Raw genomic sequence first — 17,839 nt, forward strand, 5'->3', positions numbered from 1 at the left:
GCGGCCTCGCCTCCTCTGCTCACCGCGCCCCGGCAACCTGAGCCCTTCGGAGCCCTTCGGAGCCGGCCGCCGGCCGCACTTTCTCCGTGAGTGCCGCCCGCTGTAGCACGGAGCTGTCCGCCGACCCCGGTCGTGTGTGGGTCAGCGCGGGGCGCGGCCGCCGGCGGCTCCCGCGGTTCCTCCGCTGCCCGCGCTCCGCCTGCGGGGGGGGCTCGGCTCGGCCTCTGGGACCGGGGGCTGCGCGGCGGGCGGTGTGACGGCGGTGAGAGGCAGAGAAGGCAGCGGAGCTGGTGAAGGGTTTGGAGGGTAAGTACTATGCGGATCCGCTGAGGGAACTGGGGGTGTTCAGCCTGGAGAAGATGAGGTTCACGAGAGACTTTATCGCTCTCTACAAGCCCCGAAAGGAGGGTGTAGCCATGAGGGGTTCGCCCCTTCTCCAGGCAACAAGGACAAGAAGACACAGCCTCAGGCTGCGCCAGGGGAGCTTTAGACTGGACATCAGGAGGAATTTCTCTACAGAAGAGATGATTAGACCTTGGAGTGGACAGCCCAGGGAGGTGGTGGAGGCACCATCCCTGGAGATGTTCAAGGAAAGACTGGACGTGGCATTCAGTGCTGTTGTCTAGTTCCCATGGTGGTGTTCAGTGATGGGTTGGGGTCGATGACCTCAGAGGTCTTTTCCAACCTAAATGATTCTGTGAGAGGCCGGTGGTGCGATGCAAGGGGGCTGTGGGGCATGGGTGGGGATATGGAGGGGCTTTCCCTCGCAGCTGCAGGGCTCCTGAGGGACCGGGTGTCCCTAACTTGCGCCTCATTTTGCATGGTTTGAAATTTGTCGGGAAGACAGGTGTGATGAGGGACCCTTAGTGGGGTTTGGAGGGTGGAGGTCTCGATAGGGAGCTGGCAGAAGTGAGCTGAGAGTGTTGGCCTCTCATTTGGCTCTCTCAGAAGAAACATAAAATGGCTGGTTTGTTAGAGATAAACAAGGGCAAAAAACCAAAACCTCAATTGAGGCAAGAGCAGATAAAGGTGAGTTGTCAGTAATAGAATTTCTGGTGGAAGGGAGATTTCTTAGTGCCCTGAGGTTGTGGGATCATTTTGCAGTCAGAGTTGTAGGGGTAAAGAAAGGATTTGGCCTTAAGCTGCCTGTATGTGTTTGTGGAAATAATTTTGATAACTAAAGGTTTGAATTGGTGACATGGGGTGTCTTTTATAGCCCAACAATCCTATGTAGAATAATAAACACTAATCAAGGTACACTTTCATTTTTTTGTTTGGTAGCAGGAAGGTTTTAGCTGTTGTGCTAAGCATTTTTGCCTTTACATTCTTCCCTTTCCTTGCTTGTTGTCTTCTGCAAGCCTTCTAAGCTGGCTTCTATTAACTCCATTTTAAGCATTAGACCTTTCTCTGAGTTTATGCAAAATTTATCAGCTACATCCAGAAGCTGGATATTTTGCCAGTGATTCCTGGTGAAAAACACAACTGCACACACAACTTGGGCACACATATTTAATAAAGTTCTGTTATAAAACTTGGGCAAAAAAGCTCCTGTATTAATTAAGATTTCCAGAGGTGAGGTCTTTGGAGTCTCGTGAGAAATTGGTTGCACCTTGCATATTCTCCATTAGATGGATCTGACATTTTTTTCACTGTGTTTGGATAAAATGACTCTTTGATTCAGTAGTAGTAATGGACTGCCATATATTTAGGTTTATAACTTTAATAACTGTCTACATCTGGGTTGACTTAATCTACTTGCATTTGGGGACAAGTAGGTTGTAGAAGTGATTTAAAATTCATCAGTTATAGGGGAATTTCCATATCAGTTTCCCATTTCATTAGTTAGACTAGGTGTTTACAAAGGCGAGTTCATAAGAAGCGAAGACTTTTACCTGAAGACATTTAAGTTGAGAAGCCCAATACTGAACAGCACCATGCTGCTGTGCATTACAAAAAGTTATGCTTAATGTTTGCCAAGTGTGATCTTCTTTTAGCATTTCAGGAAAACATGAAGAGAAGGACAGAAGCTGAATTTAGCAGCCCCCAAAATAAGCAGAAGAAGAGGATAGAAGACTTGGGATTAACCCTCAGTTCTACTTCAGATGATGAAAATCAATTTAGTAATCATACTACTCAAGGTAAGGTTGGAGATCTGGAATGTGCTGCTGCAGAGGATGTAAATAATGACCAGGAATTGAACCTACATCTCCTGAATCCTTGTTGATAGCCTGAATTTCAAGGGTATTCTCTCTCTTTAGGAAAAAAGCTACATTATTTCTTTTCACAACCTTGGGTTGGTGTGAATTCTTTTAGGCTTTTAAAAAATCTTATGTAAACCTTTTAATCTGGGAATTGTATGAATTCAGATGTAGAAAACTGGATTTGAAGTGAATGATGTGCATGATCCAAAGCTCTAAACATTTTTGTCATATTGATCTTTTCAGTCTTGGCTGTTATTTCTGGTTTGGAAACTCAGTACTGAGGCGTTGTGGGTGTTACACCATAAAGAAGCATCATAATCATAATTTTGTTTAGAAAGGAAGAAAGAAATCAGTAGTCCTACCACATTTCTGCAGATGGGAGAAGTTGAGATTAATACAACAGGACCAGTTGGCTGGGGCTTCTACTTTGTAGGACCATCTCTTATGCTGGCTCAGTGTGATTTTGCCAGGGGACAGAGCTGTGAGAGCTCACAGGTGTTTCTTTTCCTACTTTTCCTTGGAGTTGCTTTCTCACCTGGAGCTGGGATATGCCACAGATGAGGCGCATGACCTACACAATTGGTGTTGCCGTTGTGGGACACTTTAAACTCTCCCAAGATGGTACTTCAGTTTGCCTTACTGTGTGCCTGCTATGTCAGAGTATTAGGATTTCTCACGGTTATGAAGTGTTCAAGTGCCTGAACGCGTAAAGAAGCCTTCCTTGTGAAAATGGAAGGGGGTGCATGTGGAAGATGAGTGGGTTGGTGTGGGAGTTGCTGTAGTTGCAGTGTATAGCGTGTGTACCTGTCTGACAAGACCCAAGGTGAGGGAGGAGGCCAGAGGTGCAGCATGTGGGAGCTGGGGTAGGGAGTGCTTTGGGCACTCAGAGCTGAGCTAAAAAATTAAAACTGATGTTTTTTTTCATTTTTCCCCCCCTTTTGATTATTGAGTTCATACATGAATCAAAATAGGCTTAGTGTTTAAGAAACAAATTGATACAGTTCAAGAACAGTATTTTGGGTGGAGTTAATTAGTTTATTAGTCTATTATACCCATTGTGGTTTCTAATGAAATAAGGGAGGTTGGGGAAAGAATTGATTTAAGATTTAATGTCAGCTGAGCATGGCTTAGCAAATCTTAAAAACAAGAAGAGTTGAAAAGGGATTCCATTGTAACTTATGCAGTAGGTAATCGTGTTTAAGGCCCTTTGAGTCTCTAGAAAATAAGACAGATAGCAGTTAGCAAAAAGTTAAAAAGCAGGTGGCAAAGTTAACTGAAGCTGTGTACTGAAGAGGCAGAAAGCAGTAACTGTCCCTAAAGCAAAAATCCTTTGAATGTGTTCTTGGGTAAAAGCTCTGTGAAAGAAACAGGAATATATCTTGTGTGATAGATATTTGCAAATCAAGATGGGTATAGAATGTTGCAAACACAGGTTGAATCATAGCCTTCCTTGTCTGGAGCTGGAAGCCTCAAATATTGATACTGTAAATCACTAATGTCGTAGTTATGTGGGGACACAAGTCCCGAATCTTAATAACTGATTGCTCAGCAACAAGCACTGAGGACACATTGAAAGGGTTTTAACTACAATTGTATATTTTACGGTAGTGTCTTTCATTTTTACTTCACTTTCTTGTAATGGCCTTTTTTTGCTGATTTTCAGTTGTGTCCTGTTACTTCACTGATGCTCAGTTTTCCAGAACAGGAAAATACAGATATCTGTGAGTTGAGAGAGAAATAGTCTGTTTTTTTTCTTTAATTAGACAAATCTAAGAAAAGTTCAATCCTTCTTTTTAAATATTTTAATAATTTTTGGGTTTTTTTAAACACTTCTGTGGAGCTAAATTATTTCTTCTTAAGAGAGAAACAGGAAAAGATCAACTCTGCTAATAATCTTGTGTTTTATGTCAGGACGACTTTTGTAGTTCAACTTCCCCTATTTGTACAAACCAGCACAAAATTATTTCTAGCACTTGGCAAGCAAAGGAGCTCAAGAGGCAGAGGGCCAACACAGAGCATGGTTGTTCTTGGTTGTTCTTGCTGTGGATTGCTGCTCCTGTAGTCTGTATGAATTAGCTGTAGTAAGAAATTTGTGCCACTGCTTCATCCTCATAGTGATATTACCCCAGGAAAAACAGGAGTCGTCATTGGATTGTAGGGCCTCCCTGGGCACCCAGCTGGTACAGAGCAGGCTGAGACAAATGAGACTGCCATGATTCCTACTACCCAGATCCCAGTTACAGCCTGCCTGGAGGGAGTAGATTTGGGTATCTCACAGCTGGAGAGCAGCAGTGAGGGCTATACAGCTCATGCAGCCCAGATTCTTATCAACTAGATCCCAAGGTGGAACTGGGCACAGACAGAGCTTTTATTTGTGCCCATGAAGTTTTGATGCATCAGTTTCTGGTGAGGAAGGTTTATTTTGAGTGCTTGCTATGTATGTTGCTATTTCTTTGACTGAGCCATTGACTTAAGTTCTTCCTCAAACCTCTCTCAAGGTATTTTAAAAAAGATTGGTGTCCCCTGACCTTATCTTTCACTTGAGTTTGTATGTATCTGTAAACTCTAGAGGTGAAAAACGGTCTCACTTGCTGTAGTGAACTTGGGGATCCTTGCTATTTAACTGGATGGTGGAGGTCTAACTGAAGTATAATAAATTTAGCTTTCTCTTCTTTCTGCAGTGTTGGCCATTTGGTAGATGCCTGTGTACTTGATGTGAGTTTTTGGCTAAGTTAGGGATGGGTTTGCGCTTGTAGTTAGATAGGATGTGGAAGAAAATTCAAAATGTTTCATCAGGGTGTAGTTGTCATTATACCTGAGAGAATCCCTGTGGGCCTTCTCAGTTCCTCAGGATCATTGTGAAGGTCAGGCACACCACAGTACTATTGTGGTCATGCTGTGGCTGCTCTGCTGTGTGATGGGGTTTGCCCAGCTCTTTGTGGGGCCTGGAATCCATGGGGTTGGAGAAGCTGTATGTTTCCCTGAGGCAACAGGGAAGATAACCAACTGTTGGTTGCACAGGGTGTGTTATATTACACCTGCATGCTTCCTGTAACACATTTGAGATACTAAAGTGTCCTCTGTGTGTGTTCAGAGGATTTAATGAGTCTCACTATATTCTAATGTGATTACTGAGATGTCTTTCTTCCATTTTATTTTTATTTTCATTTTCCCTCTTTTGTTTGTTTTCAGAATCTTCCAGTAGCACCAGTGGGTCTGACAGTGAGAGCGATGAAAAAAGACCAGTCTTCAGCAATGAGTTCAAACAAGACTCTCTTGTGGAGGGAACTTCATCTCGCTACTCAATGTATAACAGTGTCTCCCAAAAGCTTATGGTAGGTCAAAATAGTTTGGAACCAAACTATTAAGAACTGATGACAGCAAAATGAAAAGACCAGTTTGTTATAAAAAATACTTTGATTCTGATCCTCTTTGTAGCAGGGTTCTCTGTCTTTTATTTCCTTACTGTCTTGTACATACATGAAATTGACTGCATCCCCGCTTTTCGTTATTGTTCTCTTATTGCTAAAATTTACTGAGAGAAAAGCCTGAAAAACTAGCAGATAATGAACATAGCTCTTTTAACCTAAGAGATGTGTATGTGTTTCTGGAGCAGTGTCTTGCATTCCTCCTCTGAGTTTTACGTGGAGTTTTAGCTGGTATTTGAAAAGTATGTAAATGCATGTTCACAACAAAGAATATCATCACAACATGAATTTTTTTCTATACCAACGTTTTTTTTTATGAACCATCCATGCTTACTGAACCCTGTAATGAATGGCTCCAGGCTCCTCACTGCTTTTCTCTCTGAGCAGCCTCTTCCCACATTACTGAACCTTTTGAAATTTGCTGTCATCTCAAACATCATTCTTCAGATCTAGTTTTTTTGTATCCTGCCTCAGTGAAGTGAACTCAAAAGTCCTGAAAGCTACAATTCAGATTAAAAATGCTCAGTGCCTTCAGGTCACTTCAGGGTGATGTGCCATTTTCTGCACTACTCTTTGAACTTAGCATTAGTACAGAAACTCAAGTCCAGTTACCTCAGAGTGCTCCCTTTGCTCCCTTTATAGGCCAAGATGGGCTTCCGGGAAGGAGAAGGTCTGGGAAAATACGGCCAAGGCAGGAAAGATATTGTTGAGGCCTCCAATCAGAAGGGAAGGAGAGGCTTTGGCCTGACCCTCAAAGGATTTGATGGGGAGCTCAATATTGATTGGCAGGATGAGCCAGAGGTAAGTACTTTCTGTTTTAAGCCCCATTTCTCTTCTTTCTTCTTCAGCAAAAACTGGGAGAAAGAATGTGTAAACCGTGTTTTTTCTTGGCAGCTGTCTCTTTTCCAGTGTCTCTAAACTGTCCTTTGAATACTAGACTTCTGTTTTGCGTTGATTATCAGACTCTAATAAAGGGGAATGTGGTGAGGCTTTTTTTTTTTTGTGATGGAGGTGTTTGAGGTTGATTTTTATTTTAAAAATAAATAAGACACGTTTTAGTCCAGGAGGAAAAAACTCTACAGTTGGCACTGAAGTCATGGCATCACCCCTTATGGTAGCATTGGGAGGCAAACTTTTGGGGAGCAATTAGTTTTTGTATTTTTCTAGTAAAAACATCTTTGGCTCTTCCCATGACTTGTCTTTGCAGCCTAGTGCCTATGAGAAGGTGGACTGGTGCCCTGAGTGTACCACGGAGATCCCAGATGCACAGGAGCTGAAGGAGTGGATGACTGTGGGGAAGGTAATTTTTTATATCTTAGTACTTACTAGCCTAAGATAAAGCACGAGTACTCAGCCTGGGACAGTTGCCATGTCAAATAGCTGTAGAATGGCATGAACTGTGAACCTCTTGAGGTTGCTAATTGAGCTTCCTGCTTAAAGCAGATCCAGCTAGATCTGATCAGGTTGCTCAATGGTTGTTTAATGGAGTTTTGAGTATTTTCAAGAATGGAAGCTTCACAGCCTGTTTGGGCATCTGTTCAGTGTTTGACAACCCAGTTGACAAAAGAAAACTTACATATGGCTAGTTAGCATTTTTTAATATGGCTTTTGTCCATTGTTTCTTGTCGTGTTGCTGTACATCTCTAGGAGTCCCGGTCAATCTTTTCTGCCTCTGGTTAGGGACTTTTCCCATTGTTAGGTACAGCAATTGTATCTCCCTTTCTGCAATCTGAACAAACTGTTCTCAGCTTTTTCTCATACACCAGGTGCTTTTTGACCCTTGTCATTTTGGTGGCCCTTTTGCTGCCTTTGTTTCCAGTATGTGCATTCTTATACTGGGGAGTGCTTAAACTGGATACAGTATTTCATATGTGATCTTAAGATGCCTAAGATGGGAGAAAATTCCTCAGCCTAATTGCCATGCTTTTGCTGATACAGCCTAGTGTGTGATTGGCAACCTTCATCCATTATTGGTACATGCTGCATTCTGAAATGACAATATGCTTGCTAATTTGCTCCCTGTGCTCTTGTCCTGTTGCAGAGGAAGTTGATGATTGAAGATGAAACAGAGTTCTGTAATGAAGAGCTTTTACATAATGTCCTGCAGTGCAAGGTGAGCCCCCTTTTTAGAGAGGAACTGAAATTTTGGGGAAGCAAGTGAAACAATTAAAGAGGATTGAGCAGTTAGGTAACTGACAAGAGCTCAGAATGTCCTCTTGTCACCTTGATGTCTCTGGGATGACCTAGCATCCTGTTTTTTGCTATCTGTTCAGCAGCCTGTTTTGAACCTCAGTCTTCTGAGAGATTTTCTTGGTTTAACTCCAGCTGACAACTAAGCCCCCTGCAGCTGCTCACCCATTCTCCCACCAACAGGATTGGGGAGAGCATGGGAAGGGTAAAACTGAAGAAAGGTTTAGATAAGGGCGATTTAATAAGTAAAGCAAAAGCCACTCGATGGAATGAAAGTAAAACAAGGAATTAATTCAAGGAATTAATTTATTCCTTGCCATGGGCAAGGTGTTCAGCCATCTATCTTCAGGGGAGCAGGGCTCCATCAGATGCAAGTGTTACTTGGGAAGACAAAAACCGTAACTCTGTCCTTGGCTTCCTCCTTCTTCCCCCAGTGTTATATACTGAGCATTTTGGAGTATGGTATGGAATATCTGTTTGGACAGTTGGGGTTACCTGTCCCAGCTATGTCCCCTCCAAACTCCACAAGAATGCATTCCCCACCTACTTGCTGGCAGGATGGTATGAGGATCAGAAAAGGTCTTAACGCTGTGCAAACACTGCTCAGAAGTAACAAAAACATCTCTATGTTACAACACTGTTACCATCACAAATCCAAAATGTATACTAGCTAATATGAAACTACTACTATGAAACAAATTAACTCTACCCCAGCCAAACCAGCTGGGAGATGATAGAAAGCAGTCACCCGCCCTTAGTCCGACTGAAAGGCTGAAGGCTTGACTAAACTAAGGAAATGAGCTCCCCTTCTTTTCTTGTCTGTTCAGTCCTCCTTCCTAGGCTTTATCATGCCCTTGTATACTGTAGTACGGTGTGTGTGTGTATATATGTGAAAGAAATACTTTAGGCTGAGACTGCTTTTGAGGTGGCTAACCATGTTATCAGGCTCTGGTACAGAATTTGTCAGTGTTATTAAATTTGCTTAAGAGCTGAAGTAGCTTAGAAGAAGAGCAAATATCATTATGAGACAGAAAAACATTTTGTATTGGTGAACCAAATCTTGCATGGAGTTTGTTGTCTAAGGAGAGAGAAGCAAGAAGATAGGAAATGTTGATGCCTACCTATCCCTCCAGCTAGTGCTAGGTCCAGATGGGCTTTGTTTCTGTTTGTGCAGAGTGTATTTGATGAGCTGGATGGAGAAGAAATGCGTCGAGCCCGAACAAGGTCTAACCCCTATGAGATGATCCGTGGAGCTTTCTTCCTGAACAGGTTTGTAGAATGTCTGGTACTGTAGTCCCTTTCCCATATATGTCCATTTGCAGCTGAGGGAGCCAAGGATGAAACTTAAAGCCCTATTTATGTGTTCACAGGGCTGCAATGAAGATGGCAAATATGGACCATGTCTTTGACTACATGTTTACAAACCCTAAGGACTGCCAAGGGGTGAGTTCCTCTAATTTTCGAACAGCAGTGCTTTCTCAGAGAATGTGGAAGGTGAGAAGAAAGGAAAATCTTTAGGATACTAACTAGGAAAACAAGTCCTTGAAAGATTCCTCTGAGCAGTGTAGTTTATGATGGATGTGGTTTGACTGACAGGAGCTGTTATGGGCCAGAAGAACTTCCTCAGTTTCCTTTTGCAGGTGCCTTTGATAAAGGAATATGATGCAGAGCTGCTCTACTTTGCTGATGTGTGTGCTGGTCCTGGAGGCTTCTCTGAATATGTCTTGTGGAGGCGGAAGTGGCATGCAAAAGGATTTGGCATGACCTTGAAAGGACCAAATGATTTTAAATTGGAGGACTTCTATTCTGCTTCCAGTGAGCTCTTTGAACCTTATTATGGTATGTAGTGCACCCGTGAGTGTTACCTGATGTTTTTGCTCATGCTGCAGCCTCTGTATTAGCGGCAGGACTGGTATTGATACCAGCAGGGGGATCTAGGAGAAGCCTAGGGAGCCATTTTGCAAGGTAGAAGGGGGCTGTCATTGGAGAAAAGGGCTGAGATTGGTGAGCTTGCATATCAAGTAATCTTTCTGACAAGTAATTTTCATTTTTTCAAAGTCATTTGCATTTATTTCCAGTCTGAGTGGAGAATATTTTTCATTGTAGTAGTTGATGTTTGAGTACTTTGCTTATCCGAACACTATAGAGTGCTTAAAGATTGCTTGGCAATGTTTCTCACATCACTGATCTCAGCCTGAGACATGGTGAATGAGATGACTTGTCATAGAATCATAGAATTGTGTGGATGGAAAGGGACCTTAAAAATCATCTAGTACCAATGCCCCTGCTGTGAACAGGGATACCTTCCATGAGACCAGATTCCTCAAAGCCCATCCAAGCTGCCCATGAACAGACTGGGCATCCACAACTTTTTGGACAATGTGTCCCAGTGACTCATCACTCTGAGTAAAGAATTTCTTGTAGTGTCTATTTTAACCTACCCTCTTTCAGTTTAAAGCCATTATGCATTATCCTATCCCTACACACCCTGATAAAAAGTCCCTTCCCATCTTTACTGTAGCCCACTTTAGGTACTAAAGGGTGCCCAGGCTCCCTAGAGCCCTCTCTTCTCTAGGCTAAACTGCCTCAGTGTTCTCAGTCGATCCTTATGGGAGAGGAGCTCCAGCCTCCCAATGTGCCCAAAGATCTATTAGCAGAGCCAGAGTTAGATGTCTCATTTACCCAACTGTCAGCATGTTTCTGTATCAGACCTTCCTAGCTGTCCTCTCATAATTGATTGTGGGCTCTTAGTAAAGATAAATAAAACAGATTTGGGCTAGAGGCTGTATCTGAATCACTGTGACTGAATGAGCTGCTTAATCCAAGGAGGTTTGTTATGTTAACATGTTTTACCTAGCTTTGAGACAGACTAAACTGGTGTAAACAGACAATTGCTGCATCTCATCTCATGCATTGTAACTTGTTAATCTTGATGATGTGTTTGAGCCCTCTATCTGCCTTGCCTTTGGGAGGGGAAATCCAAGGATTGCTAGTATTCGTGCTTCTTATTACAGGCTAAATAAAAGAAACTGGAAGGTGACTGTTGTGTAGAGCAGAGGGTTTGCTTTTCTGTTGTTGTGCCTTGTGTGGTTTTTTTTCTCTCCCCACTGACTCTTGTTGGCTGCCACTCTTGACACCTGACTATGAGCTCTTAGAGAATGGTTAGTAGCACTTAAAGATTAGGTCTTGGTTAAAGTGAAGGTTCATGGCAAGGGCAGCAAGGCAGGTAAACACCTTGGTTGCAGTGTTTGGATCTTCATAGTTCACGGCAAACTTGTATTATGGAGAGGAGGAGATGCCTGGAGAAATTAATAGCCCAATGATTTTGATTAATTATCTTGGTCCCTTTCTGTTATGCTATAAAGTCTAGTGAGGTGTGTACAGACTAATGGGAAGGAAGTAGCCTGGTATGATATTTCTGCTGTGAAGAATGGTAAAAAATTCCAGTGTCACTTCACTTATTGACAGGATGGTTGTGAGGAGTTTGGTTATCAAAACCATTTCATGCATCCTGATCTCTTCTGCTTTCTAGTCCTCCAGCTGAGGTAATAGAATCTGTAGTTGCAGAAGATTTACAGGGTCTAAATAGAAGTTCAGGCTTGCTTGAGGCACAACTGGTGAGCTCTAGAATACACCTTAGGTCAGCTTTCTAAAACAGCAGCTTGGAGACAGTGTAGCTCTCATTTAAAAGAGCCATATGGGAAAACTGTATGAGTTTTTGTGCACAGACCCTGCGTCTCTTTCCCTACTCCCTTTATAACTTGTTCACAGTTTTTTAAACTGTGCTTGAAAATAGACTATTGTATTTCTTTGGAATTATTTGAATTCTTAGTAGAAGGCTACAAATGCACAGTATAGAGAATTTTGCCTTGTCTGTAATAGCATGTTTTTAACAGGTGAACTGTGCAGTGAAGTTGAACCTTACATTTTCAGTAGGTTCAGCTATGTGCCACTCCTGCTTGGATGAGAATATTATGTTGTCATATAGTCTTAGTCTTCATTTGTCTTGTGTGGAGGCTAATGTACTACTCATGGTATTGTATGGTCTTGTTTCAGCCCCCTGACCACTCAATCTGAATAAGTTTTCTCAATTAAAAAGCATCTTTGGTGGTGAACAAGGGACTTTGTTAATGTTTATTTTGCCTATCAAGGTCTTTGTAATTTCTGGTTAAATGTTGATTGAATACAATAGATCATCTGCACATACTGATCTTTTGTTTGTACTTGCAAATGTATTATTGATTGTCTCCTTTTTTTCTTTAGGAGAGGGTGGGATTGATGGAGACGGAGACATCACTCGATCAGAGAACATTACTGCTTTCCAGAATTTTGTTTTGGACAATACTGATCACAAAGGAGTGCATTTCTTAATGGCTGATGGGGTTGGTTAATTTCTTTTCTTCCTGCACTAAAACAAACCCAACAAAACTGACACCTTTGTCTGCATGCAGTAGGGTGTTTGACATGTATAGCTACAATATGAAATTCTACAAGCCTTGCCATTAAAATTCCTAGTGCTGATTCTTTTACCTTAAAGAAGCAGAAATGATCATGATTCCATTATTTAGTTTCTCAGAAGCCTTTGCTTGACCAACAGATTTGTGGAGATACTAATCATATGCTATGCACTTTGCAGGGTTTCTCAGTGGAGGGTCAGGAGAATCTGCAAGAAATCCTAAGCAAACAACTCATGCTTTGCCAGTTCCTCACAGCACTGTCCATTGTCCGGACAGGTATGTTTTGTCCATAAATCTTCCTCCTTCTCTGAGGTGTGGGTGGCACTGGGGAACGTTGCTGTACAATTTCTATTAGTGCCTTGAAGTCTGCTCTGTCATGAGTTGCACAGAATTGAATGTGTATGCATAAGTCCTGAGATGGTTGTCACAAAGCTAAGAGATCTGGCAAGAAAAATAAGCTAATCTGTGTCTCTTTTTCTTTTGATTAAAAGCATGAGCTAAAATGCTTTAATTTAAAGCACTTAATTTTTTGGGTTATGTAGCTGTTTTGGGGTAAGGTCATGCAGCATGATAACTGGGCAGTCTGCCTGAGATTTATGGCGCTAGCTGGATCAACTTCCTCAATATCGCAGCTGATTGGAGCTGAGTGGTGTTTATCCAGTTCTTTCTTTCCTCTAGCTTTTCTCCTTTAAATCTGTCATCTCTGTGATAGGAACTAGTGATGCCTTACCCTGTCTTAGCTGCACCTCATTGTTGCTAAATGATGGGCCTTACACTGTGTCTCCTTCTGATGGCTTCTGTCTTCCACTGAGTTTAGTTAGCCTTTGGCGCTGATATAGAAGACAAATTGTAACAAAATGATAATTTGTATCTTGTGCCTTATGTTTAGAAGAACCTGAGGCAATGATCTACTAAGGAGTAGTCTCAAATGTGATAAAAGGGGCAGCTTTCTTTAAGTCTTTCCTACATGGGTAGATGATAGTTCTGTAAAAATGCCTGCTTTTTGCTTGGGGAAATTGGGAATCTTGTTTGAAGGAGAGGGGCAACACAGACTCTTTTCTCTCTAGATGGCAAGTTGTTCTGTTTAGGTAACATCTATTAGTCTTCTCTAGTCTGAGGTTCCTTGTTGCATATGTCAGGGCTCCTCTTCCCTGGAGGCTTTGGGATAGCATGCTGCCAGGCTGTAGGGCACAGTCTGGGCCTGGAAAGGAAGGATGGGGGGCAGCCTACATACCAATTAGATTCTTGCCAAGGGAATGCTTTTCTCTCTTTGCTGCAGAGACATAGGGAAGATGTTTCATGAAGTCTTGCTGGCCCACTTCATAACTGTGTTCTGGATGCTGTTTAATTGCACAAAAACTCTGTTACTAGTTCTGCAGAAGGATTGAGGTGCTCAGTATCTCCTTGTTTCCATATTATCTGCTGGCATCAGCGTACTTCCTCTTTTTTTTTCAGGAGGACATTTTGTCTGCAAAACCTTTGACCTGTTTACTCCATTCAGTGTGGGTCTTGTTTATCTGCTGTATTGCTGCTTTGAGAGAATTTGCATCTTTAAACCTGTGACAAGCCGCCCTGCTAACTCGGAGAGGTGAGATAATTGAGCATGAGGGTCTACTAAAGTACACAATCCTCTAAATACAGTGATAGATGGATTTGGGTAAGCCTAGTGCAGGCTTTGTGACCTGCCTCAATTAGTAGCAGTCTTGGAGGAGGAAACATTTTAGATATTTGGTAAATTACAGACAAAGTAAAGATGATATTTGCCAAATTGCTGTTATGGGAAGGAAGCTATGGAACTGGGTATGTAACAAATCTTGTTTTGCATGAAACAACTATGGTTTCAGTGAAGGCAGAGGATATATGAGAGGTTGGACATGAGCAGGCACTGTGTGCTCACAGCCAAGGAAGCCAGTTGTACCCTGGGCTGTATCCAAAGCAGCATGGCCAGCAGGATAAGGAAGGGGACTGTGCCCTGCTACTCTGCTCTGGTGAGACCCATCCTGCAGTGCTGCATCCAGCTCTGGGGTCCCCAGCACAGGGAAGGACATGGACCTGTTGGAGCAAGCCCAGAGGAGGAACACCAACATGATTTCAATGATGGAGCACATTTCTTATGAGGGAAGGCTGAGAACTGGGGATTGTTCAGTGTGGAAAAGAGAAGGCTTAGGCGTGGCCTTATTGGGGCCTTCCAGTACTTTAAGGTACTGGATGATCTTTAGGATCCCTCCCGACCCAAACCTGTGATGTTTTCTGTGGTTTCATTGTACCTGTCAATTTTAGCAGAATTGATTTACTACTTGAGGGAGATATGTGGGGGTTTTACATAGGGTTGCATTTCCCTGTCTTTCCAGAGCTTAGAAAAGGTATGATGACTCAGTGATAGGTCAGTTTCCATCTTCCTAAGGATATTCAGGAGGAAAGAGTTCCTGGGGTTTGGGAAGCTCTCCTTATAATGAGAGTGTGGCAGAAAAGTTGGCTGTGTGAAAGAACTGATCTCTCTGCCTTGCTCTGCAGGTATGTGGTGTGCAAAGGCCTGAAGTCAGGCATTGAAGATGTGCGGGATTACCTCTTCACAGTGAACATCAGACTCAACCAGCTGCGCAATTCTGACGTGGATGTGAATCTTATCGTCCCACTGAAAGTGATCAAAGACAACCAGGACTTCTACAATTACATTGTCCAATCCAATGAAAAGTGAGTTACTATGGGTGATGAAGGCTGCTGGCTGTAGGCAGATTAATTTAGCATGGCTTTCTGGTGTAAATTCCTGCACTCATGGAAGTACTTGTTGATGATGCCACACTGCTCTGCTTTTGTTCCCGAGAGGTCGAGCAGAGCAGGGGGACTCTGTGCAGGCAGGAATTCTGTATTACTATGAGTGACTGTTTGGCCTCAGAGTACTGTGTAGAAAAGAAAGTACTGCCTAATTTGTTCCAGTGATCTTCCTGTCAGTTTGAATCATGTTGGCTAAGATCTCTCATTGCTCTGTGAATCAGACTGGCTTCCCCCTGTTGTCTCAGTACTCTTTCTTGTTTTGAACAGTAGAACAATGTTGGTGGTGATTAATTTGCTCCCTGACTAAAACTTTTCTTCTCTTTTAGCCACTGCAAAGTTCAGATAAAGGCACTAGCCAAAATCCGTGCCTTTGTTCAAGACACGTGAGTATATTCCTCTGCCTTTTGGTGAAGACTGAATTAACCTACTATTAATGAATTGTTTTGCCCTTGTTTAATAAGTTATTGATTTGAGCTGGTACTTGTCTTGGCCTTTGGAGCCAGGAAAATGAAAAGTGCTTTTAGGTGGCTCAGTTTGTCTCCACCTGAGTTATTTGCAGAGGTGTGTGGGTGGCTGGAGGAGTCCTGAAAATTGATGGTCTGTTATCACCCTTGTTGAGAAGGCTTTCATGCATTGGATGATTTCCAGTTACCATAAGTGAGCTTGCTTCTTAGCAGGGATGTAAGCAGAAAAGTAACTTGCAGCTGGTATTTTCAATTCAACAGTAACCATCCAAGTTGAGTGTGGTTCATAGCTGTTCATTTTTCCAGGGGCAATTCAAAACATCTATGTTACAGACCTAGAATTACCTAAAGTTCGACATTAATTGCTTGCATAAAAATAAAGCCATTGCAATATTTCCCTGCTATGGCTTTTCTGCTCAGGTGTTATTCAGACATAATGTGGTAGAAAGTTGAGTGAATATGGTAGTTAGAAATTGTCTTAGAGCTGATTCTACCTTGACACTGTTTTTTGTATGGCCTCCAGCAGGTCTTCATTGTTTTCCTTAAGAAGGGTTGTGTTCCCACCTCTTGGAGATTAGCATAAGTTTGTACAAATACATACCTTACTGAAAATATTTATACCCAGTGGTACTTTCATGGAATGAAGTGATGGCTGATTGTCTGTAGCACAGACCATGAAACAAAGCTAAACACAGGAACTGGAGGATGGGGAGGGAAGGCAGCATCCTCTTTCATACAACCCTTTGTGGAGCAGTTCATGTTTGTTCTCAAGCCAGATGCTGAAAGTTCCCAATTTTATGAGGCTGGGATATATAACGCTGCAAGTTGAAGGAGGTTTTGCCATCTTTAACAGTCTGCTGTCTTTCTTTAGAACACTGGTTGAGCCACGGCAGGCTGAAATCCGAAAGGAGTGTCTCCAGCTATGGGGGGTAAGTAAGGCGTCAAGCAGGCAAATTGTGAAGGTGTCCTTGCTATAGTGAAACAAGAGTGGAGCTGCAGTAAAGATAGGACTTTCTAGACAAAGGCTGAATATCTTGTCTTGTGGGAAAGTCAGAAAGCATTTCAAGCTGTTAGGGTATCAAACAGGATGTCCCTAATTTATTGTGTATGGCTTAACTGAGCAAGCTTCTTTGCAGTTGAGAATATTTCATTACACACAGAGTGAACTCAGCATCTAGAACCCAAACAGCAGAGCTCTCTAAAAGGTCTTGTTTTTTGAGTCTGCAGTTTCTGTTTCCTAACATTTGACTGCAGTGGGGCCATAGATATGGCAGTTAGTTTCACAGGCTGATGGTGTGTCTTTGATGAAAGGATATTTCATCAAAACATGCATGACATCAAATGTTTAGACTAAGTCTTTCTGGAGTTGTTGGTTGGTTTCTGTGAGGTATGCCTGCATCAAATTTGCAAAACATGTGAGACATTTTATTTGCCACATGACACGTCTTCTTCATCTTGAATCCCAAGGGCAGGGGTTTCAGGGGCAGAATGTCCTGTCGTATATTGAAACCAGAAATGTTCCTTGGAATGTGCCAAAGAATAACACTCAGTATCAATTGTTTGAATTTGTTTTCAGATTCCTGATCAGGCTCGTGTTGCTCCTTCATCTTCAGATCCCAAGTCCAAGTTCTTTGAGCTGATTCAGGTGAGAGCTTGGCTAGAGTCCTTTCATACAAATATAACTTTTTTATTCATATTGGAATTAAGAGATGAAGAAGCTAGTCCTGGATGATTGCTTCATGTAGAAGTTATGTTTACCTGCCTGTTGATGTATTGTGTCTATCTTGCCTTTTCCATACTTTGCTCTTTAGGGCACAGACATTGATACCTTCAGTTACAAACCCACTCCTCTGAATTCCAGCACACTGGAAAAAATTCGCCAAGTGTTAGATTACCGGTGTATGGTGTCTGGAAGTGAGCAGAAGTTCCTCTTGGGCTTAGGGGTAAGTGCTAAGAACTGTCTGGGAGTCTTGCTGATTAATTTCAATGCTACTATTCTGCCTTGCAATTTCATTCCATCTTTTTCTGCCCCTAAAGGCCTAAAAAAATCTCATCAGCAGTACCTGAGCCTGCTAGTTATTTATGTTTCTTTCTCCTGATGTCACTGCCTTTCACACTAATTAACCCTTTTTCTGTAATCTCAGCCTACACAGAGACCTGCAGTCCTGCTAGTGTCTCTAATTATCTTCACTGTCCTTTTAAAGGTGTTCTATTTCTGGTTCTTTGTGTGGGTGTGAAAAGTCACTGGTAGATTAGAATTGGTGTTTTTGTTCCTTTGCTGTAGAGGTTAAGGTTCTTCCTTAAAACTTATGACAAAGAAACTG

At 42.3% G+C, this 17,839-nt stretch overlaps 1 protein-coding gene across 1 annotated transcript in view; it reads left to right on the forward strand.

Annotated features, from left to right (window-relative positions):
• Window positions 1-17,839, forward strand: part of CMTR1 (cap methyltransferase 1) — a 26,537-nt gene continuing 8,698 nt past the window's right edge. The window contains exons 1-17 of the mRNA XM_084203002.1: window positions 1-306; window positions 1,995-2,138; window positions 5,394-5,536; window positions 6,272-6,430; window positions 6,837-6,929; window positions 7,671-7,742; window positions 8,994-9,088; window positions 9,190-9,262; window positions 9,460-9,658; window positions 12,083-12,201; window positions 12,456-12,552; window positions 13,732-13,864; window positions 14,791-14,970; window positions 15,378-15,434; window positions 16,387-16,444; window positions 17,092-17,160; window positions 17,327-17,458. Coding sequence (XP_084059128.1) covers window positions 2,009-2,138; window positions 5,394-5,536; window positions 6,272-6,430; window positions 6,837-6,929; window positions 7,671-7,742; window positions 8,994-9,088; window positions 9,190-9,262; window positions 9,460-9,658; window positions 12,083-12,201; window positions 12,456-12,552; window positions 13,732-13,864; window positions 14,791-14,970; window positions 15,378-15,434; window positions 16,387-16,444; window positions 17,092-17,160; window positions 17,327-17,458 — 1,809 coding nt within the window. The 5' untranslated portion in view covers window positions 1-306; window positions 1,995-2,008. The remainder of the gene's footprint in view (window positions 307-1,994; window positions 2,139-5,393; window positions 5,537-6,271; window positions 6,431-6,836; window positions 6,930-7,670; window positions 7,743-8,993; window positions 9,089-9,189; window positions 9,263-9,459; window positions 9,659-12,082; window positions 12,202-12,455; window positions 12,553-13,731; window positions 13,865-14,790; window positions 14,971-15,377; window positions 15,435-16,386; window positions 16,445-17,091; window positions 17,161-17,326; window positions 17,459-17,839) is intronic.

This window comes from Fringilla coelebs (genome assembly GCF_963513975.1).
Source record: "Fringilla coelebs genome assembly, chromosome: 3".
Lineage (NCBI taxonomy): Eukaryota > Metazoa > Chordata > Aves > Passeriformes > Fringillidae > Fringilla > Fringilla coelebs.